The 25,671-nt window shown below is 36.9% G+C and overlaps 1 protein-coding gene across 6 annotated transcripts in view; it reads left to right on the top strand.

Annotated features, from left to right (window-relative positions):
• FSIP1 (fibrous sheath interacting protein 1) overlaps positions 1 to 25,671 on the top strand; it is a 222,348-nt gene that overhangs the window by 36,758 nt on the left and 159,919 nt on the right. For all 6 annotated transcript variants that reach the window (XM_070468987.1, XM_070468986.1, XM_070468988.1 and 3 more), the window contains 4 exons: positions 11,897 to 11,995; positions 14,126 to 14,250; positions 15,717 to 15,827; positions 23,354 to 23,512. In XM_070468987.1, coding sequence (XP_070325088.1) covers positions 11,897 to 11,995; positions 14,126 to 14,250; positions 15,717 to 15,827; positions 23,354 to 23,512 — 494 coding nt within the window. The remainder of the gene's footprint in view (positions 1 to 11,896; positions 11,996 to 14,125; positions 14,251 to 15,716; positions 15,828 to 23,353; positions 23,513 to 25,671) is intronic.

Genomic DNA, 25,671 nt, shown 5'->3' with positions numbered 1-25,671 from the left:
GTGTGCTGCAGTCCATGGGGTCACAGAGTTGGACACGACTGAACGACTGAACAACAACAACGACAATGTGGAGTTCACAGTTGTATCTCTGGAGTTACGTGACTACTGTAGACCCTTAGACGTTTACATTAACACTGATATTCTAACACGAAATCTTGTTAGACTTCATGAGCTGAAAGTTGAAGTTACCAGAGGCTTAGAAGCTACAGCCAGAGAAAGTCATTGCTTTAAATATTATTTCAAAGTTTAAATTTTTAGATTTTGAATTCTTAATTGTTATTATGTATTGGCAGTGTTTGTTGTGTGCAGAACAGATAAAATGTAAAAGTAGGGTCAGTATAAAAGGAAATGGGATCAAAGACACTTTTGGGTAAGCTAAGTGTCTGTTGTTCTTCATTCTTGCTGTCGTCTGTCTTGATTAGATCACGCTTGACCAGTTCACCAGAACAAAGAGACATTATTGTTGTTCTTCAGACTTAGATTGTTTTGATGACTAGTCTTTTATAGGAGGTGAATTTCTTAATGAAGCTTCTTGCTGGCTCTTTACATCATAGACATGTATTCAGTAGTCACACATATCTGATTTTTAAAAATCTTAAAATCCAAAAGGGATGGCATTTAGTATGTGCTAAGTGTCTGACTCTTTGTGACCCCATGGACTATAGCCCACCAGGCTCCTCTATCCATGGAATTCTAAAGGCAAGAATACTGGAGTGGGTAGCCATTCCCTTCTCCGAGGATCTTCCTGACCTGGGGATTGAACCCATGTCTCTTAAATCGCCTGCATTAGCAGTTGAATTCTTTACCACTAGCGCCACCTGGGAAGCCAGCGTTTACTATAGATTATGTTATTAGCCTAATTATACATTTTAAAACATTTTATATAACATAAATTATTAGCTTATTCCAAAAGAGGTAACTTTTGGACTCTTCAGTTTATGAAATGTGTTATTAGCATGTGTGAAAGAAATGAACAGAAATGCAAGAGTCCGATTTGACCACATGGCCACTAATTTTGGCCATCTTATATTTCTACTATTACAGCATAGCCTCATATCATGAAAGGGTGTGACACTGCTTATATCTGTTCCAACCTGAGGGTGGTTTCTTTCCCAGATTATTCTCTGAACTTCAACTACCCCCTCTTAATTAAAAATGTAAAAATTTAAAACTTAAGCAGTTATTTTGATCAAACCTATGTATAGCTATAAAATTTAAAGTAAAGTCTTCCTGTAAAGCTTATTATGAAAACAAGAAACCTTTTGCTCTATTTTCCTCCACGGTCCTTTTTTTGTTACCAGGAAAGCTCAAAACCTTTGTAAACTGTCCAGTAGGTGGCGGCATCTAGTTAAAATAGTGCTTTAAGAGTACCTCTTGAAGAATTTAGAGCCGGGCTTATTTAGACTTGAACTTTAAACACACATTTACAAATATCCAAACCTACTATTTACCATTCTTTTAATTTTTCCCCTTTAAACTAAGGGAAAAATCTTAGAATGTGTATTCTTTATTTTCCCGGGTCATTTCCTTAACTTCTTACTTAAGAGTAACTCAAAGGACTTTGGGCTAGTGGCAGAATGGCAATTTCCAACCTGTTTTCCAGCCCCCAAAACATAAAATGCATTGTAGTCCCTTTCTAACATCACAAATAAGCAACAGCAAAAAGAAAGTACTAGTGTATTTTTACAGGTACTAAACACAAATGAGGACTTTAACAGAAAGATAAAAACCACATTAAATTAAATTTTTTAAACCATATTTTAGCTTTATAAACCAGAGATAATAACCTCAAGTACTGAGGTCTTGAAAGAGACAGTATTGTACTTTCTAGACGTCTCAGAAATATTTTAAAAGTCTGTCTCACCACATTTTTGAAGGATCACTTTAAAGTTTTTCTAGAGAAATATGAAATTACCGAACCAGGAGTTTTCCCTTAGTTTGTAGCATTTATCTGGTGGATAGAGATAAAATTCATTACTCTCTAAGACAAATATATCTAGTGATAGGATTGTTTGTTACTGGTGTTTTGGACAAAGGTTATTCTTTTTTGCCTCTGTCACATTTGTGACTTGTGTTTCCAGCTCCAAATGTACAAGTTTGTGTAAGCACAAAACAGTGACATTTTAATCAGGTTTCTCAAAATTTGCAAATACCTCTTTTAAAGTGCTTTTCTGTGAAATTCAGGAAATTGTTGCTTCTACTCTTGGATGTTAATATTCCAAGAAAATTTGGTATTTTCTTTCTGCTCTGATTTGCAGAGGACTTAGGGAGAAAAATCACATAACTGTGCTGACTGGTATAACTAAGGAGTCTTGTTTTTTAACCTCTGTTGGCTTCTCAGTATAGCTTAGCAGTTTCTCTTACATTCTCCAATATAGCTCTTCTGAGTTATGACTATGAACTTAACCACCAGTCCTCTTCTGCAGGTCCTTAGCCCAGGCAGTCTTAGTGCTCAGAGAAAATGGACTAACTGGGTGGGTCTGTTCTTACTTTCTGCCTTTAAACTGCCCTGACTGTGCTTCTCCACCCTCTTCCCTCTTCCCTTAAATGAGGATGCGTGCTCTTTTTCTCCAAGGCTGAAGTCAGTAATATCCTGTGCCTTTCACCCTGCCCCTGGCTCCTGACCCATCAATTTTTCTGTCTCTTACCACCTTCATCTCTTTCATCTCCTCTGGGTCCTTCCCTTCAGTTAACCACATTTAAATCTTTTGACCATAAAACAGAATCAAAGAGCCCTCAAATCAACTAACTGAAAGTCACTCAGTCGCGTCTGACTCTTTGTGACCCCACAGACTGTACAGTCCATGGGATGCTCCAGGCCAGAATACTGGGAAGAGCCATTCCCTTCTCCAGGGGATCTTCCCAACCCAGGGATTGAACCCAGGTCTCCCACATTGCAAGCAGATTCTTTACCAGCTGAGCCATGAGGGAAGCCCCAAATCAACGAAACACGCATATAAAACCTCCTCCCTTGGTTCTTCATGATGCTCCCAAACAGGCACGCTGTTCCCTCCTCTCCTAGGGTCAGATTTCTTGAGCGAATAGTCTACACCTACTAGTGCTACCCGGTCAACTTCCATTTACTTCCCAACTGTATTTTCTTTTATCACACTACAGAAGCTACTTTATCAGTGGTCCTCCTAACTTCTAAATCTAGTAACTTACTGGGAAAAAACTTACCTGTTTTTTATCCTATTTGATATCTCTGTAGCATCTGACACAGTTGACCACTCATCAGATAGTAACATTTTTACTGGCTTCATTATTCCCTGCTGGCTGTCCTCTCCCTCTCCTTATATCCCATTCCTTCCTTTGTATATTTTCTCTATCTTGGCTGATGGTTTCATCGTCCCCCAGTGTCTGTGATGGCTAATTGTATGTGTCAACTTGACTGGATCACAAGATGCCCAGATGTCTGTTTAAAGATTATTTCTGGGTGTATCTGTGAGGGTGTTTCTGGAAGAGACTAGCATTTGAATTAGTAGACTGAGTGGAGTGTATTACTCTCCAGATTGTGGGTGGTCATCATCCAGTTAGTTGAAGGCTTGAGTGGAACTAAAATGTAGAAGAAAGGAAGATTTGCCCTCTCTGCCTTACTGTTTGATTTTCTTAGGCCCTTGGTGATAATTATTTTATTTATCCTAATTATTTTTAGTTGTTTTCTTTGAGTTTTGTTAGTTTATGATCACCTGAAAATAATACAATTTTTTTTGTCCTTTTAATAATTATTCCTATTCTGAGAACTATGTAAAGACTTAAGTGTTGAGATTTATGCAATGTATTTCAATATCTAAATTATTGAAAGTTTTTTCTTCTTGACAAACTAATGTTTCAAAAGTAATAGATTTAATTACTAAATTACTCTTTTGTTACTCGGTCAATGAATTTCCTGGTTATGGAGGATTATTCTTTTAATTTTAATACTAAATTATTCTTTTAATTTAGTACCAGATATGAATGGTTGAATTTATTCAGAGTTTTCACAACTATATTGATAAGTGAGATTAGCTCTGTGTGTGTGTATGTGTATATGTGTGGGTGTGCCCATGTGTATGTATGTCGTGGGGTAGTGGTGGGGTTAGTAGTGGTTGTGTGTATGCTTTTACAGGCTATGTTAACTTCATAAAATGAATGGAGCTAGCTGTCCATTTATTTCCATGCTTTGAAACAGTTTATATAACATGGGGATTTTCTGTTCCCTAAAAATTTGAAAGATTTCACTGGAAAAAACCCATCTGGTTCAAATAATTTCTTGGAGGCAATTCTCTGACTCTCTTCAGTGTCTTTCATATTTACTATTGTATTTCAGTTTACTAGTTTTCTGGAGTCGATTTTGACAGTATGTCCACGTCACTGAGATTTTAAAGTTTCCGTTAGTGTTTAAAAATGATAATTATCCTTCTTATTGTTTATATGCCCCATTTCTTCTAATTTTATTAAGTGTTTGTTTCTCTTTTTAATCAAGAGTTTTCATAAAGTTAATTTTTAATTTTAGCAGTTTTGGATTTATAGGAAAAATATGAAGAAAGTACAGAGATTTTCCATATACCCACAACCAGTTTCCCTTTTATTAAGATTAGTATGGTACATTTGTTAAAATTAATGAACTGATATTGATACATTATTATTAACTAAAGTTCATACTTTATTCTGATGTGTAGTTTTTACCTAATGTCCTTTTCCTATTCTAAGATCCCTTTCAGGATACCACATTGCATTTAGTCCTCATGTCTCCTTAAGCTACTCTGGGCTATGCACTTTCTCAAACTTTCTTGTTTTTGTTGACCTTGGCAGTTTTGAGGAGTACTGGTCAGGTATTTTATAGAATTTCTAGCAGTTGTGACTTATGTCATGGTTTTCACATGATTATATTTGTGTTGTATATTCTTGGGAGGGAGACCACAGAGTTAAAGTGCCATTTTCATCACATCACATCATATTATCAGTATAACATCACTGTTGATATTAACTTTGGTCACCTGGCCAAGGAAGTATTGATATTTGTCGTATTTCCCTACTGTAAATTTTCCCAATATTTCCCCTTTTCCATACTATCTTCTTTGGAAGAAAGTTACTATGCACATCTCATACTTAAGGAGTGTGGATGTTATGTGTCACTTCCTTGATGGCAGAGAATTTACATAAATTATTGTCAATTATTCAGTGTGGGAATACAGATTCATTCTCCCATTCATCTAGTCTCCCTATTTATTTATATCACTGTAGATGTGGATATTTGTTTTATACTTTGGATTATCATCCAATACCACTTTATTTTATTGCTCAAATGTTTCCCATCTTTGGCCATTGGGAGGTCTTTCAGTTGACTTTTGTGCCCCTTTGTCGTGTTTCCTCCTTTGTGAATTTTGTTGTTGTGTGCCCTTCCTTACTTTCTGCCACTGTAAGATGCTTCAGATTCATCTTCTATATTTCCTACAAAGTCCTAGAAAATCAGCTATTTCTTCAAGAAGCCCTGATTCCTCCTATTGGAGAATGATATTAGAAACCAGATCTGGATGCTTGATCAGCTTGTTGCTATTGGGAAGTTGTTGCTTCTGAGAAAGGAAGTATTTGTGTGTATGCTAACCTGTTATACACATATCTGTAAATATTTCTATGTATAACCATCTCTTTCTATATTAAGCTAAATATAGGTTCATACTGATGTCTCTGACTTTATTAACACATGGATCATTCTAGACTTTTCCTCTTGCTCATGTGTAACCTACATTCCAACAGTGAAAAACCTGGTTCTCAGCATTGGCCATCCATTTACTTAATTGCTCAATTCTACTATGCATGTGTAGTGATATCAGAATTTTTGAGGATATAACCTAATCAACTGGAGTAAAAAGCTCGCATGCAATTTCTATTGTCTCTAGTATTGCAGACTCTATTCATTTCCAGTTTACTTAAAGTGAGCATTTTCCCCTCTACCCTCTTCAGTGAAATTATTTTGTACATCAGTAACACAGATTGTTTTTACCAAATTCTGTATTTTGTCCTGGGATTTTTATTGCATCCTAAATAATCTTTTGATAGTTTTCGTACATTAAGGGTCACTCTCTGTGCTGTGAAGCTACAGGTTTCCAAAAATGTGTAGTGTCATGTAATCACTGTTATGGTATCTTACAGTGATTTTACCACCCTTAAAGATCCCCTGGGTGAATATCCATTCAACCCTCCCATCTTCCTCCAAACCCCTAGCCACCACTGATCTTTTTACTGTCCTTCTAGTTTTACTTTTTCCAAATGTTGTAAAGTTGGAATCATTCCATAAGTAACCTTTTCAGATTGGGTTCTTTAATTTAGCAGTATACAGTTAAGATTCATCCATATCTTTTTGTGATTTGATAGCTAATTTTTGTCACTAAGTAGCATTTCATTCTATGGACAATATCACTGTTTATTTTTTCTCTTCATCTATTGAATGATATCTTGATTGTGTCCAGTTTTTGATGATTATAAATAAAGCTTGTCAAACATTAGTGTGCAGGTTTTTGTGTGGACATAAAATTTCCGTTTTGTGGGTTAAATATCTAGGAGCAGGATTGTTAAATCATTTGATAAATGATAGCTTTGTAAGAAACTGCCTGTCTTCCATATTGACTGTACCATTTTGCATTCCCACCAGCAAAAATGAAAGCTCCTGTTGTTTTGCATCCTTGCCAGCAATTGGTATTGTCAGGTTTTTGAATTTTATCCATCCTAATAGATGTTTATTGGTATCTCATTGTTTTAATTTGCATTTATATTTCTGTAATGGCAAACAATGTTCAGTATCTTTTCAGGTGCTTATTTGCCATATCTATATTTTCTTTAGTGAGTTGTCTGTTCAGATCTTTTGCCCATTGAAAAAAAATTGGATTGTTTATTTTCCTATGGTTGAGTTTTCAGAGTTCTTTGTCTATTTTGGATGCAAGTCCTTTATGTGATATGTGTTTTGCAAATATTTTCTGTCAGCCTGTGGCTTGTCTTTTCTGCAGGGCAGAAGTTTTTAATGTTAATAAAGTTTAACTTATCAATTTTTACTTTCATGGATCATACTTGTGGTGGTGTTTATAAAGACTCATCACTAAACTGAAATTCACATAGATTTTTATCCTGGTTTTATAGTTTTGCATTTTCTATTTGGGTTATAATCCAGTTTGGTTTCATTTTTGTGAAAAATGTAAGGTCTGTGTCTGGCTTTTTTTTTTTTTTTTTTTTGCATATGAACATCCAGTTGTTCCAGCACCATGTGTTGAAGAGATTGTCCTCTCTCTATTCGGAAGTCTTGCTCTTTTATTAAAGATAAGTTGAGTATGTTTTTCTGGGTCTGTTTCTGAACCCTCTGTTCTGTTGCAGGGGTCTTTGTGGCTGTTCTTTTACTTTGTTCTTGCTACTTTGATAGCAGTGAGTGTTTTCTCTTTTTAAAATTATACTCGAGGATTTGTCTTTTTATACTTTTGTAAATCAGTTTTGAATTTCTTTGTTAATTCTAGCAATTACCTTTATTATTTCTTTTCTTGAAGTTGTTTTCTCTTCAGTTAAATTAGTATCTTAAATTAGCTTCTTCATTTAAATTAGTTAAGTTCTTTTTATTTTCTCTTAAAATATATGTCTACTAGGGCTCCCATTAAAAAAATACCACAGACTGGGTGGCTTAAACAGCTGAAGTTTATTTTCTTACAGTTTTGGAGACTATACATTTAAGATCAAGGTATTGGAAAATTCATTTTTAGTGAGCTGTCTTCCTGGCTTTCAGGTGCTCACCTTCTCACTGTGTCCTCACATGACCTTTTCTCTGTGCCCAGGGGAAGAAGAGGTGGGGGGTGAAGATACCTTTGGTGCCTCTTCCTCTTCTTATAAGGACACCAGTTCTACTGGATTAGAACCCTACCCAATAATCTCATTTAGCTTTAATTATCTCCTTAAAGTACAGCCACACTGGGGGGTTAGGGCTTCAACATATGAATTTTGGGGGCATACAGTTCAGTCCATAACAATGTGATAATGGCATCATTGCTATGAATTTGTTTCTGAATTTAGACTTAGCTTATACTGCATTCTTTCTTATGTGTTATTATCATTACTCTACATGTTGTTACTGTACTCTTATTTCCTCATTGACCTTATAGTTAATTAGAAAATGGTGCTTTTCCTTTGTTCTCCAGAATCTTTTATAAGCCCTCTGCTTTAAAAGCCAATATAGATATCTGTAATACTGTGGGCATTGTTTTGATCTTCTGAGTTTATTGAACTTTTCTCTGTAGTCTAACAGGGTGGTTCTTAATTGCATGGGACATTTGGATGTGTGCGTTTTTTAAAAAAATATTTGTTTTTATTTATTTAATTTTATTTATTTGACTGAGCCGAGTCTTAGTTGCAGCATGTGGGATCCAGCTCCCCAACGGGGGATTGAACCCAGGCCCCCCACATTGGGAGCGTGGAGCCCCAGCCACTGGACCACCAGGGAAGTCCCTGGCTGTGTGCATTTTTGGTTGGTGTCATGATGTGCGCTGGGAAGGGGTCTGTTTCTAATTCTTAGGGGAAAGTAAGAGCTCCTGGTCTCTTCCATGCTCCAGGCCAGCCATGCAATTGTATGTCATATGTTTCTATGTGTGTGTGCGTGCGTGTGTGTGTGTGTGTGTGTGTGTGTGTGTATTAGGAGTAGGGGAGAGAGTGAAAAAGAGATAGGGAGAAAGAAAGGGTGAATATATCATGACCTGTCTCACTCAAAACATGCCACACTGCCAGTGGTGCTTTGAAGCATCAGGAGTAGGTGTGGAGCACTGTGAGTGGAGTCTCCTCCCAGAATTCCAGGTGTTCAGTGAGGCAGAGCCCCCTGTGCTCTGGTTTCCCCATTTTCTTTGGTGATCTCAATCTAACTCCAGGATTTCACCTCCAAAAGGGTGAGTGCCGGGGAGCAGTCTCACTTGTGAGTCACTTGTGTCTACTCTAAACTCATCCCAGTGATGCTCTTCCAGGTCTTTCCCACTGTCTGGGATGGGCTTTCTTCCTTAGGTGACAGGAAGCAACTTAAATCAACCCTCCAATCTTCCTCTTTCAAGACTCATATTAAAAACTGTGCTTAAAACTTTTGAAAATTGTAAAACACTATAGAATTTAATGAATCTTTCATTCAATAAAATAATTAATAAAAAAATTGTGCTCAGCCCTTGAGCACAATCTCTCTGAAGGGAGATTTCTTTTTTCCCTTTAGCTAAATGTTTTTAGTGAGGACATTTGAAAAACTACCTATTAACTTTTAATTTTGATATAATTTCAGACTGAAAGTCTCAAAAGTATGAAGAATTCTCAAATACCCTTTACTCAGATTTTCCAGGTACTAGTATCTTACCACATCTTCTGTCTTCTCTACCGATGGACACAAACACATGCACACACACAAATCAGGAAATTAATATTGTTACAATACTGTGATCCAATCAATAGGCTTTATTCATGGTTCACCAGTTGTCCCACTTAAATCCTTTCTACCAAAAGAAAATTCAAGCTCTTGCATTGCATTTAATTGTCATGTCTCTTTAGTCATTCTTTGTATTCTATGACATTGGCATTTTTGAAGACTATAGGTCTGTTATTTTGTAGACAAGTTGCTCAGTTTGGGTTTGGTTATGTTTCCATATATTGGGTTCAGGTTATATATTTTTGGCAGAAATCCCACAGAAGTGGTACTGTATTCTCAACGAATCATAACAGGAAGTGTGTGATGTCGGTTGTTTCATCGCTGGTGATGTTAACTTTGATCATTGGGTTAAGGTGGTGTCTGCTAGATTTCTCCACTGTTAAGTTACTATTTTTCTTTTTTGCACTGGATAAATTATCTTGTGGGAGGATACTTTGGGGCTGTTATCCTGTTATTCTTTAATTTCTACCTGAATCAGTTATTATTATGGTGTTTATCAAATCATTATTTTCTAATTCCATCATTTTTTCTACATGAATTAGATTTTTTGGTTTGCTTTTTACTATAAGGAAGAATTTTCTAATGAAGGACTTTTGTAATTTAGAAAATGCTTTTTTCCTGTCAAGAAGTTGAGTTTCTACAGTTGAATGCCTTCCTTTCACTGTCTTTTAAACTCAAGGCTAAGCTATGAGACCTTTGTGTTAGGGCTGTACCCTAGCTGTACTCTTTCTGTCTGAGGCAATGATATCCTGAGACTGTGCATGAAGAGTCATAGGGTCACATGAATGATTTCAGCTAAGAAAAACTCCTTGGTTTAAACCCTTCAGTATCACCTTGCTATAATAGTTTTTTTCTTTTGCAGGTTTTCGTATTTTTATGTCTCTATAGGTACTTTAGTATAAAATTAAGTGAAACTGCTATTAAAGAGGAATTATGTGATCAAAAATATATTACCATTTTGGGTATATGATGCAACTTAAACCAATAACAGAATGTTACCAAATTGCTGACTTGCTGTTCGCTTCAATGAATATTTAAAAGCCCTAATAACAATGGTTGCAAAAAAATTAAAGTTTGAAAAGAACTTCAAAACTTTTTGTCTGCTGAGTAGCTTACCTGTCTTCTTGTAAGGATTAAACCACTAATTTGTTAGATTAACTCATCAAACATTAGACAAAGATTATGGTTGTACTGTCAATCCTGGTGATGCAACACTACATTATTATGAATTCCATATTAGGGAATTTGAATTGATGAATTTGTTTTTACTATCAGAAGTTGTATGTTTTGAATTTGTTGGTATTTGTGTCATGGTGAATATATCTTGGCCATATCATCTCCAAATGAATCCTCTAATATCTTCAAGACATGTCATGTTTTCTTAAGCAAAAACATTTCAATAAATGTGCCACAGCCTGGCAGATTCTTTCATGTTAAGGCAAAGTGATATTTATTTATGTTAGCTCTTTCTTGTAAATATATGGTGTCTAACTTAGCTTAATAGAACATAAGACAAATTAAACAAAAAGAGTTAAACACAGTTTATTAATTTTTTATGTGTAGTATCCCAAGAGAATCAAAAAAAGAAAGCTAATTGCCAAGTATCTCTCCGGTTTTCTCTCAAACACATTCTATTATTTTAATGATGGATATCTGAAATCTCACCTTGTGGATCTAAAATAAGCACTAGAAACACAAAGTTATTCAATGTGCGTATTCTCTGTTTTAAGAATGTTAGAATTTGGGTGTATTCTATCCAGGTAATTAATGTGATATTTTAGCACACCCTGGTGCATACTTCTTGCACAGAAGTTCTAGGGAAACTGTTGACTGGTTTTGATTTCTATGTTTCAGTGGCTTATGTGTACAAAGATGATTATCATGTCTATCTGAAAGTGACATTGTCTTAAGAAACATGTAGAGGAAATTGAGGAATATTGCAGAGAACATTATTAGGTCTTATCTGTTTTTTAAAAACAACTGTCCACATAAACGATTCCTTATTTATTTTGTATGTATTGAACAAATGATTTTTAAAAAATTCATTTATTTTTAGTTGAAAGATAATTGCTTTACAATATTATGTTGGTTTCTGCCATATATTAACATGAACCAGCCACATATATATATATATATATATATATATATATATATTCCCTTCCTTTTGAACCTCCGTCTGACCTCCCACCCCATCCCACCCCTCTAGGTTGTTACAGAGCCCCAGTTTGAGTTCCGTGAGTCATACATCAAATTCCCACTGGCTATCTATTTTACATATGGTAGTGTATATGTTTCCATGCTAGTCTCTCCATTTGTCCCACCTTCTTCTCCCTCCAACCCCCTGTTGCCCCATGTCCATAAGTCTGTTCTCTATATCTGCATCTCCATTGCTGCCCTACAAATAGATTCATCAATACCGTCTTTCTAGATTCCGTATATATGTGTTAACATATGATACTGAACAAATGATTTTTGAATCACTAGATCCTTCTTGTAACAAGCATGAAGATACCTTTTTCTCGGTGTTTCACACTCAGGTTCCACCAGAAGACTATGAAAATCATATACAGAATGTCAAACAAGGTATGTGATTTTATATATTGTCACAAGAAGATACTAGCTATATATACAAATATTTACAGATGAAATGATTTGATGTGATATAATTCAGTGGTGAGGGAAGTAGGTGAGGTTCTAGATGAAACAGGATTGGTCATGAGTTAATCATTATTGAAGTTAGTTGTTGAGGGTTCATTATAATAATTTTCTTTCAGACATTTGAAATTTTGTGTAATAAACAGTTAAATCTGGCTGCTAGTAATGGAAATCTAGTTTAAGTGAAAAAGAAAATTTATGGAAAGAATCTTCCTGGTAGATAGCTTCTTTGATTCCTAAGATCATATCCTTTCACTAGTCATTGAGAGGGTAATTCAATTCCATAATCCTAGAGAAGAGACCAACTGATCTGTCTTGGGTTAGGTGCCCACCCTTTGTCCAACCAATTCATCCAACCCAGCAAGAGTTGGGGTCACTACCAGGACATAGCAACCTCTACCTTGGATCACTCCCAGGATGGAGAGGAGAAGAAGCCATTTCTAGGCAGATAGTTTCTACCAGACTATCCAAGATTTTTTCCTACAATGTATTAAAAGTGTATTTTAAAGAAACTATTATAAATATAGACAAAGATGCATTTGATTTATTTTAATGTGTTGTTTAAGAGAATTATGAAACTTCAGCTGAATGAATAAACTTCAGATTTCAGTTTAAAAGACTATATACAACTTGGATTATGGGAAAGAGTTATATATTTTATATCTAGAAAGGCCACTTACCAAAAAATAACTCATACTTTAACTATTGGTGTTTGTAAGTTGCTTAGTAGTGTCCAAGTCTATATGACCCCATGGACTGCCTCTAGGCTCCTCTATCATTGTGGTTTTCCAGACAAGAATACTGGAGTGGGTTGCCATTTCCTTCTCCAGGGGATCATCCTGACCCAGGGATCGAACCCAGGTCTCCCACATTGCAAGCAGATTCTTTACCATCTGAGACACCGGATTGATTAAAGAATGAGATCTCAGTTATAAAGCATAGTTTTTTTTCCCCTAGAAATGTGTAACTTAAATTTGAGTAAAACTTTGTTTTTTTTTTTCCCACTCAAATTTATTTTAGTCTGAACAGAAATTAAATCCAGAGATCTCACGCTTTTTCTTGGTTTTTCCAACTAGTGTTATCAAAATTTATTCTTTAATTATTAAATTTGTACTGAATCTTTGATAATGAGCCACAAAAACACCAGTTGACTAGCTCCCTTAATCCTTTTTATTGAGGTTACCTCTCTTATAAAACAAAGATAACTTTTAAGTAAGCCTTGTCGGCATTGAGCTACTGGCTAGTGTTTTTTTTTTTTTCTGTTGAACTTTAATGTGGCAGTTTATCCTGTTTTGTAGGGTGGACTCTATTTGTCATTTAGGAAGACTATTTAATGCATGTTTTTAGAGCTTTAATGAAGGATTCACATGGTCTTTTAAAAAATGCTTTAAATGTGACTACGGTGAAAACAAGATATTTTGTAAAGGGGGTAAGAGGCCACGAGTATTTTTCTTGCTCTCGTCTTGAGTACTCAGGGTCTGAACAACTGACGTTGATACAAAGCTCTTCAAAGGTTGAGTAAAACAGACAAACTGAGATGGGCTTTACGGGTTTGTGCAGATAGGATGTGGGACGTCCAGGACACTTATGCCCCGACTTGGCTTAAAAAACAGGTTTGAACAAGAAGTTTATTGTTCTGAGAAGATAACAGCAAATCAATGAGTAGTAGGGAATGATTCTAGTCTTTAGAGTAAGTTTTACATCATGTAAATACTAAAATAAAATATATGTTAAAATTCTTATGACATCAGCGATTTCTCCTTCAAGTATATCACTTGAAGTTCTTTTCATATCTCCCATGATTCCAAAGGAATCAACAGCAAGAAGTTTGATACATGATAATGAATAACAAAGTTTTATGAGAACTTCATTGCAAATTGTGGTAGCACATTTATCTTTTTAAGAATAAATGTTTGTGTGTCTTAAGTTTCTGATCTGAAATTTAGGACCTTTTCTATGTGTGTTTATTTCCTATATGTTTCAATATATGCTTAAGATAAATTCTAGCATAATGGACAATTATAACTCTGAAAAAATTTTGAACTTTTTTATTATTAGATTTTACCTATGATGTGGAAAGAAATGAATCAATGATCAAAGCAGAAAATAAACCTTTCTCAAATACAGAAAAGATTGAGCTCAGGGGTAAACGCAGCCAGGATTTTATTAAGCGAAACATTGAGGTATGTACCTAGAAATTTAGAAGCCAGAATGTGGGACTAAATGAGTTGCAAAAATGGAGATAGCTATGTTCATTGTCTTTACATTTTTTTTTTTTTGACCATGATACATGTATATGTAATTGAAGCAATGCATATAACTGTAAGAGAAATTTTATGAACCAATGCTTAATTTCACTATTTTCTACTCTATCCTAGCCTATTCTGTCTCATCCTACCCTCTTAAAAATTGCTAGCTGCAACTTAATAATTTGTTTCATTGCCCAGAAATGAATCTTGTTCCTGCAATTTGAAAGACATTTATTTAAATAATAGTTTTATACACTGTTTCCCAGATTTTGAATTGCATATTAGTAAAATTGGTTTTATTTAAAGTAATGAGACTGATTTTATAGTTGGTGCATTTAGAAATTTGAGTGGAAAATGCTCTTGGCAGAGGTGGAGAGGTCAACTGGTTGTCTGCCTACTGGCCCTGCCTCTTCTCTCCAACTCCAGCCCAGTTCCTGTAGCAGCCTGTTACTTGTCTCTTGCTTTAATTAGCTCACTGATATACAGGCTTAACTTGGTTTTAAAGGCCGTGCAGTCTGACTTGGTTTGTCCTCAAGGCAGACTTAGACTAACCAAGGGCACAGGGACTCCTGTATTCGACCAGAATGTGAAATAATTTATAGCAAGAAATGAAAGTACGGTGAACAGAAGGTTCATGGCAAGCCACCCAGGCAGTTAAGTCAGTGGAAAGCTACATTGATAAGTGTGACGTTAAGAGTTAAGTAATTCTTCATAGTTCAAGCCTGATGTTTTTCACAATTAGCATGTCTTTTCCAGGCAGACTGGATTCATGGGTCAGCCTGCCACTGCCAGGACTGGCCTCTGGGACTCTTGACTTTTATGTGCTCCGTGTTCCTATGATCTGAAAGAAACCTTTTCCAGCTTGCTCTTTTTGCACTGTCTCATTGTTTGTTGACTTAATGTATAATTTTCCAAGAGCAGTAGGGTTTTCCCCATATCCAAGTTATTGCTGACACAGATAACAGCTCCACCATAGATTTTCCTTTTCCCTTTTATCAATAGTAACTGAATCCTATTTAAACCCCTGATATGATAGTCTTGAAACTTAAAAGCAATTTCGTTTAGTGGATATATGTCACATAGAAAGTTGTAAGATTCCTCCCAAATGTCTCAGCAAGTATGTTGCATTTGATACATTTAATATAAAGAGAGGTTTGCAAACTGCCCATGTTTTATTTTTTATATAAAGTGTTTGTTGAGATGGTTGAATATCTTTGTTTGGAGAATGGAGTTCTACCAAAATTTAGAATAAAATAAAATTACCCAGCAAATGAAAATGCCTAATATAACAAACTTTACCTTAGTGAATCTGTGTTGTGAAGCCTCAGATTCCATTTTAATTTTTCCTGAACTATGAGTTGCTTTGAGTATTTAATATTTTCTTTTGGTACATTCTGTAGTTGGCCAAAAATTCGGGAAAACCAGTGGCTATGATTGATAGAGAAAAGGAAAAGCTGGTTGAACTTCTGAAGGACTTAGACGATACTGATTCAGGGCTGTCCAGTTCTGAGGTAAGTAAACTCTGAAATTCTACAGGCTCCACACGTCTTAATTTTTATTTTTAAAATCATGTTGTTGATCAAATAGCAAAAATTGCAGTAATTTTTCAAATTATGGGGCAATATTTTTAACTTAAAAAATCTTGATTTATAAATTTATTTTTATCAAAATTTTCCAATTTATTCTTGTTGATTCATTATTGACTCTCTTATGTCATTATAAGAGTGACCTACACGTTGGCTTTCACAATAATACCCTCTGCATGTGATGTGATGGGCCTGCTCATTGATGACATAGAGATATGTTTCTCTGGATCCTTTTATTTTGGACATTTCTTATTATCCCTCAACTGATTCCACATAATTTCAGTGTAATCTTTAGTAATCCTTAAGACCACCACCTTGCTCCTGTCCAGGTAACGCTGGGCATTCAGTTCCCTGAAGAGTCTGGGGCAAGCACAGGCTGAGTCTGGGGAGTGAATCCAGGGTGTGAATGTGAGTGTTTATAGGGCCTGGGCAGCTCACATAAGTAGTGCAGGCTCAGCATTTGCTCTTGTTTGCATTATAAACTTCTAGCTGTATTCTTGCTTCCACAAAGAAACACATTGTCCTGTGTTCCCTGAAACTCTTAGCACTGTCATCTAATTTTTATTCCCCTGTGTTTAATAGAGATGATATGGCGACTGCTGCTGACACCCTGCAGCAGCCCGTTACCTAGCACATCTGTGCATCCATCCCCTGCCGTGACTCCTCCTCTGGAGAACTGTCCTGGGCCAAATGGGAGCTGACCAGTCCAGGACAGGATGACACCCCCACCCCTCCAGTCCCTTTGTCTCCTCACCTTGAAATAGGATGAGCTGTGTGCGGTAGTTTGTCCTCCAGAGCTTCCCCAGGGGTCAGTCAGTCTTCAGCTGAGACAACATCCTTGTCTGGCTTTGTTCCCTTGTCCTAGCCTGCCTTCCTCACACCCCTAATCCTGAAAGCACTCTTCCACTAAGTCACTTAAACAGGAATCTCTGTCTCAGGTTCTGGGTCTAGGGAACCCAGCCTAAGACAATGTAGGTTCAGAGGGCAGTTTTAGCTCTGACTAAAAAGCAGTGCATGTGCAGCAATATCTGGGCCAGTATGCCAGTCAGTGGCTGCTGCTGCATAGAAATCCCCGCCCAGGGCTGCCTAGATCCTCCCAATTTGTCAAGAGAAGCTAGAAATTCAGATTAAAAAAAACACAATTCTCTGTAATTCCCACTCCAAGAAAGGCTGGTGTGTATTCCTCCAGGTTATGTATTCTCAACTGACACTGTGTTCCGGCGAAATGGAAAATGGAATCTACAGACACTGGAGGTGGTTTAGGAGAGTGGTTGAGTATGCTGGCTTTGGCTGGAGGTGGTTTAGGAGAGTGGTTGAGTGCTGGCTTTGGAGACTGGCTAGAAAGCAGGATCTGTCACTTCCCAGTTATGTCACTTTAGGAAGTTAGATCTTCTCAGCTCAGTTTCTCCTGGACAGAAAGCTAAAATGGTCTCACTGGACTAGGATCAGAGTGTTGGCAGTGGGCTGCTTTCCTTTCTATAGTTTCTTCAATAATTAATTAATTTCTAAAATCTTACATCTTAACAGGGCAGGAACTTTGGTATGCTTTCATTTCCCTCTTCTCTCATTTCTTCTCCTCTAGAATGCATTGAAATCACTTGGAATTTTAGTTCCAGGATGTTATAAGTTTTTCTTTTAAAAATAGTATGCTGCTTATATTTTAGGAATCTTTCTCAACAGTAGCCAAATTTTAAAACCACCTTATTACCTGTGTATTTAAACTTAACTAATTGTTTATTGGGGTTTCTCTGATGGCTCAGTGGTAAAGAATCGGCTGCAATGCAGGAGATGTAGGAGTTGTGAATTCGATCCCTGGGTCAGGAAGATCCCCTGGAGGAGGAAATGGCAACCCACTGCAATATTCTTGCCTGCAAAATCCCATGGACAGAAGAGCCTAGTGGGCTACAGTCCATGGGGTCAAAATCATTTTTCCTGAGTTATTTTTCTGGAATTAAAAGAATTCCCCTAAATATGATGGTGTGTAGATAATTTTTGAGTGTTTGCATACTCGAAAATTAATTCTTCTCTCACTTGAATGATGGCATCAGATGGTAGCTTCAAATGGTAGCTCTAGATTTTCTGGAAGCTTGTTGGATTTTTCTCTTTATTTTTGAGTTCACCAATTTTATCAGAACTTATTTGTGTGCATCTTTAAAAACATTTTTGTTCTTGCATGACACCTTCTAGGTAGGCACTTTTAACCGGAAGATTCAATTTTTTCATCTGTTCAGAAAATTATCTTCTGTTATTTCTTCTCTTCTGTCATCTCTTTTTCTTTCCTTTTGGGCTTCCTATAAAGTGGGATATCAATTGGGAATGGGATTAACTGCAAGTTACAGAAAACTTTATAGACCATGACTTAAATAAGAAACTTACTTTATTTTTTTTTTCTGTAACAAGAAATCCAAGTGTAAGTAGCTAGTGTCTTTTGATCTTCTTGACTCATGGTCTTAATGTGTTTTTGTTTTTCAGTGTGCAAGATGACTGCTATATCTAGATGATATGTAAATTTTCCAGGCAGAAAGAAAGGGGGAAAGGAAAGGGTAAAAGAGATACCTCTAAAACTTTGCCTTTTCATTTGGGAAGCTGTGATCTCCCCATGACTTCCACCTGTACCTCACTGGCTAAGCTAAGACAGCATGTAGTCATTCATTTCAAACAGCTGTTCAGTCAAGACAGAGGACTCAAAGATTTCACTGTTTTTTTGTTTTTTGTTTTTTTTTTAGCAGAGGAAGGCAAAGAAGGAGGAGATTGGAAAAGGGGACCAGGTCAGTCTATGTACCAAAGCCCATACATGGGTATAGAATCTCCTGGATCTCTCCTCCAGGCCTTCAAGTATTTTTCTCATAGTCTTTATCCTTTTTGTCATTTTGTTCATCTACATTCATTGTACAGTTTTCTGAGTTGAGTTTCAAACATCTCTTCTGCTTACTTTGCTTGTGCAGCCCTCTTTTGAGATTGTTGCTATTTTTATAATTATTATTGTTTTTTAAACTAATACTTGCTGAAAGTTCTTTCTGCAAGTCCTCTGAGGAGAAGGTGTCCTTTTTTATTATCTGATGTGGGAGATAGACATTCTATATGGAGATTCTATGAAGCCAGATAGGTGGTGACACATGATGGAATAGAGATCAGAGGAGGAAGATGTGAATGTGGCAGGGAGGGACTGCCATTTTGAGGAAGGGACTGACCTATCTATTGTTTCCTGAAACTGTACCAGATTTCTTGCCATGCTTCAAATTTGCTGTATTCTTTCAAGTGTCTGTATGTCCTTTGGGAGTGCTCTGCCCCTTCACCTCTGACAAATCCAACATAAAGAGGATGACTAACATGATAATTATGTTTGAATTCCTCGGAACTCAACGCCTGCCTGTTGTTGCTTATAGTGGCATGTTGCATTGCATGGATGTAATGTTCTCTTCAGTTTGTCTTGGATACTTTGAATTTGTTAAAGATTTTCCCCTCTGTTGGGAGCTCACAACTACTAATGACTTCCCCCAAAGCCGGAAGCCTCTGCCGTCACCCTTCCCAGAAAAATGGGTTTTGCATTAAATCTTAAGTTCCTTACATCTGAATCAATATTAGATGGGTGAATCTGATTGTAGACCCTCATTACTGGCCTGAATCCTAGCTGTAAAGCAGGTGGTGAAGAGCATTTTCTGGGTTCTGTCTTAGGGAGGCGAGATTCCTACACATTGCAAGTATAGGCAGAAATACGTACATCACTTACTACATGTTACACACCTGTATGCAGGTCAAGAAACAACAGTTAGAACCAGATGTGGAACTATGGACTGGTTCCACATTGGGAAAGGAGTACATCAAGGCTATATATCGTCACCCTGCTTACTTAACTTATTTGCAGAGTACATCATTCAAAATGCTGGGCTGGATGAAGCACAAGCTGGAATCAAGATTGCCAGGAGAAATATCAATAACCACAGATACCCAGATGATACCACCCTTACGGCAGAAAGCAAAGAGGAACTAAAGAGTCTCTTGATGAAGGTGAAAGAGGAGAGTGAAAAAGCTGGCTTAAGACTCCGTATTCAAAAAATGAAGATCATGGCATCCAGTCCCATCACTTCATGGCAAATACATGGGGAAACAGTGACAAACTTTATTTTCTTGGGCTCTAATATCACTGCGTACGGTGACTGCAGCCATCAAATTAAAAGATGCTTGCTCCTTGGAAGAAAAGCTATGACCAACCTAGACAGTGAATCAAAAAAGCAGGGACATTACTTTGCTGACAAAGGTTTGTCTAGTCAAAGTTATGGTTTTTTCAGTAGTCATGTTCAAATGTGAGTGCTGGACGATAAAAAAGGCTGAGTGCTGAAGAATTGATGTTTTTGAGCTGTGGTGCTAGAGAAGACTCTTGAGGGCCCCTTGGACAGTACAGAGACCAAACCAGTCAATCTTGAAGGAAATCAACTGAATATTCATTGGAAGGATTGATGCTGAAGCTGAAGCTGCAATACTTTGGCCAGCTAATGAGAAGAGCCGACTCATTAGAAAAGACCCTGCTGCTGGGAAAGATTGAAGGCAGGAGTAGAAGGGGATGACAGAAGATGCAATGGCTGTAGGGCATCACCAACTCAATGGACATAGCTTTGCTCAAACTTTGGGAGATGGTGAAGGACAGGGAAGCCTGGTGTGCTGCAGTCCATGGGGTTACAAAGAGTCAGAGATGAGTGAGCGACTGAAAAACAACACACAATTTCCTTCTGTAACAGTATAAAACATGAAACATTTCAATTTCTGCTGCACTTAGGTTTTTACTTCCAGTGTCATTTAAAAAGAATTCCATTCAAACAAGAATTTAAAATTTATTAACCAATATTTAATAATTTATTCCATAGTTTTTTTTTTTGGTCAGATTCTTATTTCTCTTTTAGGTCATACAATATTTATATCACTTTTACTTAGGAAAAAAGATCAGAATTTATTTGTGACTAGTTAGATATGTTTTTATAATCATGTGTAATTTTCATATGCCAACTTGCAAGCATATTTTAAATGTTTATTGCTATAGTATATCTTATATGGATATAGTATAATCTCACTTTCTTCCTATTTTCAGACTTTTGCAATTATCCTTTATTATAAGTAACATGGCAAAAAAATTCAGTGTTCTGGGTTGCAAGAAATGGAGGCAAATTTTGGTTAAAAAAGGGAGAAAATGAATTTTTTGGGAGACTTGGGTAGCTCAAAGGCACAGTGGAAAGTTTGAAGGACCAAGTTTGTAAACCAGGCAGAAATCAAGGTAGCCAGAAAAATGGCCCTAGAAACTCCTCAGAAGCAGGCTGGTTCAGGGTTGCACTGCAGCCGCCAGAGCCAGACACCCAGGCTAACAAAGGTCACTGCTGCCACCTTCACTGCTCCCAACACTGGATCCTCACTGCTGCTGCTGTCACCATTAATCTCTTCCCCACCTTCCTGGCATCTTTGAATCTCTCTCTCCCTCAAGAGTCTAAGTCCAGGCAGGGTGTTTACGTCCAGTTGACTGAATCTAGTTCATTTGCTGGCCTTCTTGATGCCAGTGGGTAGGGAGGAGCAGTGTCTGGTGGGGACCTGTTCCCTAGAGAGGCTTACGCAATATTAGTGTCACTGAAGCAGGAAGGGAGATAGGATGCTGGGGCCAGGGAGAGACAAATGTTAAGTCTTTCTGCATAAGTTTTTGCATGTGCTTTTTCTGGTTACCACTTGGGGATTGATCCCTGGTATTAGAGTCATGAAACCAAAGGACATGAAATTCTTAGGCTTCCTTGCCCTCCATCTGCCCCTTTATTCTTGGTGTTCTTCTGTCTTTATGCTTCATGCTTCTCTTTGTGACCTCACCCATTCCCATGCTCTGAGGCTTTGAACCACTATAGAATTATGGGTGAGTCCAAAATACTTATTTTCCAAGTCTCTATCTTGAACTTCCGATAAACATATTGAACTACCTGACATAATCTGTGGATATCCTAGGGATATCTGTGAATATTGAAAGGCCCCAAGCAGAATTCATTATCATCATTTGCCTCCTCAAACCTACTGTGTCTGGTATTCCTTATTTTGATCCATATGACCACTATCCCCCTAGTTGATAAAAATCAGAAATTTGGTTTTTATGCTTGATTCGTACTCCTCCCTCATTCTTCCATCAAATTATCTCCAGATTCTGTACATTCTACTTCCTAAGTATCTCTGGAATTGATTCTGTCTTCTGCATTCCTAGGAAACATTCCAAGTTCAGACACTCATCCCTTTTCTTTTAGATTATGGCTTTTGCTTCTTAACTGGATTTTCTGTCTCCCATCTCACCCTCACTAGCTCCAGTTTTAAAGTGCACAGCTGATTGTGTTGTTTCTCTAAGATGTTACTAAGATTGATTATTTCCTTTAGGAAGCCTTCTCCAAACACTTTTTCTCCTTGCTCTTTCCTGTTCAGAGAGGCTAGTTGACCCTACCTGATCCCCGTGGAGTCCTGGGTTTACCAATACTTTTCACACCTTGTTAAAATCTTTGCTGTCAAGGGACTGAGAACTCCTAAAGGCAGGAATGTGTGAGATTCATATTGAATCACTAGTGCCCAGTATAAGGCCTCCCCATAGTAGGGGATTTTTTAAAAAAAATTATTTATTTTTTAATTGGAGGATAATTACTTTACAGAATTTTGTTATTTGCTGCCAAACATCAACATGAATCAGCCACAGGTATACCCATGACCAGTAGGAGATTTTTGAATGAAATATTATGAAAGGCTTTTAACCTGTGAAGAAACTAAAATTGAGATCGACACATATACACTGTTGATATTATGTATAAAATAGATAACTAATAGAACATACCATGTAGCACAAGAAACTCTACTTAATGCTCTGTTGTGAACTGAATGGGAAGGAAATCCAAAGGAGGGTCTACATGCGTACATGTACATATATTCATTTTGCTGTACACTAGAAACCAATACATCATAAACCAACTATACTCTGATAAAAATTAATTTACAAAAAACTAAAAAAAAGAGAAACTAATGTTGGTTGAATGGCTAGTTGTGATCTTGAAACCCAGACAAACCGAGTTTATAGACTCAATTACTTTTCAGGGACAAATTTTGAAAATAACATGTCCACTATAGTGTAAACATGATTTCTTCCTATTCAACAAACCACTTTTCCAGAGTGGAGAAATATGGATGTTATGAGACTCAGACTGTGAGGCTAAGAGATTTATTCCATAGTGGGAAAACCCTGCAAAATATAAGAATATACGTTATGCAGAGTTGGCAGATAATGAAACCTTAAACTGTTTAATTCTTTTCTTGTACTATCTCAAGTTAATTCTGTTTTTTAAATTTTAAATGTTTATTTGTTTTTGTGAGGAGCATTAATGTGACAGTTTGAAAGGTATATTTTGGGAAAAATGTAGTGTGAGAATGACCTGGTGGCCCTTGTTTCCTTTTAGGGAGATCAGTGTGGCTGGCTAGTCCCGGGAGAAGGATACACACTTGCAGTCACCCAGCATCAACAGCTTGCTGAAATTGATACAAAACTCCAAGAACTGTCTGCCACCTACCCAACAATTTTCAGCTCTTCTCCAAGACCAGAACATCAGATTGATGAGGTATATTTGATACAAGAGCCTATAGATTTCAGGTTTATATATACCTACGCTAGTTCACATCATTTGACAATCTTCTTGTTAACTAAAGAGATTTCTTCCCAATTGCTTTTCCCATGACTATAATTGTAGTGATAGTGATTTCCACAGCAGTGTGTATTTTCCCTGGCTGACTTTCTGTTCATTATTCTTTCAATTGATAATATGCTAGGATGGGGTTACTGAGAAAATATTTATTTTAATATCTTTATGACTTAAGCTAATTCTTGATCATGAACAGAGGAGAGGAGAGGGAAGAGAATCAACACAGCACTCATTCCTTTGAGAGCTTTATTTCTGTCTGTTCCTTGGTTCTAGAAGTTAGCAATGGTAGTCACCTGCCCCTTACTCTGCCACATTCTTTTAGCTCCTTTCATTTAACAAGCAGTGAAGCTCACCATATGGGTTTCCCTGGTGGCTCAGTGGTAAAGAATCTGCCTGCAATACAGGAGACTTGTAGGAGATGTGGGTTCAATCCTTGGGTCAAGAAGATCCCCTGGAGAAGGAAATGGCAATCCACTCCAGTATTCTTGCCTGGAAAATCTCATGGACAGAGGAGCCTGGTGGGCTACAGCCCATGGGGTCTCAAAGAGTCAGACACAGCTGAGTGACTAAACAATGAAGCTCACCATGCTGATGACTTCTATCCTGTGAAGATTCTTCACTTGATAGTTTCCTCAGATATTCTTTTATGTAGCTAGTAGAAGGTGAAGAAAAACAGAAGAATGACAGCATCTTTGGAAAAGTAAATTCTTTTTCTGCCCTAGGTTTCAGTATTTTGTGGGATCTAGTTTGCAGTTGGGTGGTAATTTTGCCTGAAGAGAAAATGGCTGGTCTTTTGTTAGTCTACTAATCCTCTATCAATTTTGTAAACATATCACCAAATCATTTTCTGTACAGTATTAGATGCATGTGAACCTACTTGTTTTTAAAAAGATTTAAATAATATCAGTAGTCTGTCGGTAATAATTCTGCTTTATAGTGAATCTTTTCTTCAAGCTGTCAGTTGAAGATTAGGGATCTGGATTTGGGTCAGTTGAACTACCTTAAGGGAAAGGAGCAGTGTTAATACGCTCCCAAGAAAGTCTGGTTGTGAGGGAACCTTTCTGGAGCCATCACAGCTTCCTTGATTTACACTCCTAAGGACCAGGCACAGCCGCCTCTGAGCCCTTTACATAGCTCAGTGGTGGTAGTGGGAACCACTGATTTCTGGATTGGGGTCAGAGGTCTGAGGGAGAACTATAGAATCTCTGTCCTCACCTAAATATGCCCTAGGACTTTGACACATGAGCAGTTTTGCTGCTAGTTTATTTTTGTTTACTGGGTACCCTTTCTCAAAAGGAGGAAGCCAGGACAGGGGAATAAAATTGTTCAGGGATATTCTTTGTTCTTTCTCTGTTATAGCTGATTTTTGTTGTTGTTATTGTTGTTATATTTCAAAGGTCCCTGAGATCTCAAAGCTGGATAATGGTCCTAAATACAGAAAATGGCTTTTTCACAATCATCAAATGTTATTCTTGAAAGAGAGACTTAGAATTTAGAGATTTGTTCAGCTGTTAGAACTTCTGATAAAGCGTGACAATGATCAGATGCTGTCATTGTCATTTAAATCACATTTCAAAGTTAGCATTTATGATTTAAATAAAATATTTAAAAAACAATAAAAGGGAAAACCAGTACCTTACTTCGTTGTTACATACTGATATTATATATTTTTATGTGAAACAAATTATATTTAGAGAAAAGAGAAAACTGCATTTTGGGACTCCCATTGGATACAGATACAGAAATGTGGCATCCTAGTTATTGAAAGGAGGTAATTAATGCCCCTTGTATGCAAAAAAAAAATATTTTGAGCTTATCTTTAATTTCCTGTTGGCATTTCCTCATTTCTAACTAAAACCAGTGTTGCACATTGAATTTTCAAGCTAGAAATGCTAGCATGGCAGATTACTTTACGGATATTATTTTTGGATTGGAATTCTTTTTGAATAATACACTGAAAAGTATCTCAGGATAAACCCCGCATATCTATTCAGTTGATGAATGGCCTCCAATCTTTTGCTGAACCACAAATATTCATAATGCATAGTTACGATGTTTTTAACCTTTCTGCAAACCTT

The sequence above is a fragment of the Odocoileus virginianus genome, chromosome 6, assembly GCF_023699985.2.
Source record: "Odocoileus virginianus isolate 20LAN1187 ecotype Illinois chromosome 6, Ovbor_1.2, whole genome shotgun sequence".
Lineage (NCBI taxonomy): Eukaryota > Metazoa > Chordata > Mammalia > Artiodactyla > Cervidae > Odocoileus > Odocoileus virginianus.
Note: the sequence above shows the minus strand (reverse complement) of the source record. Positions and strands in the feature narration are given on the sequence as shown.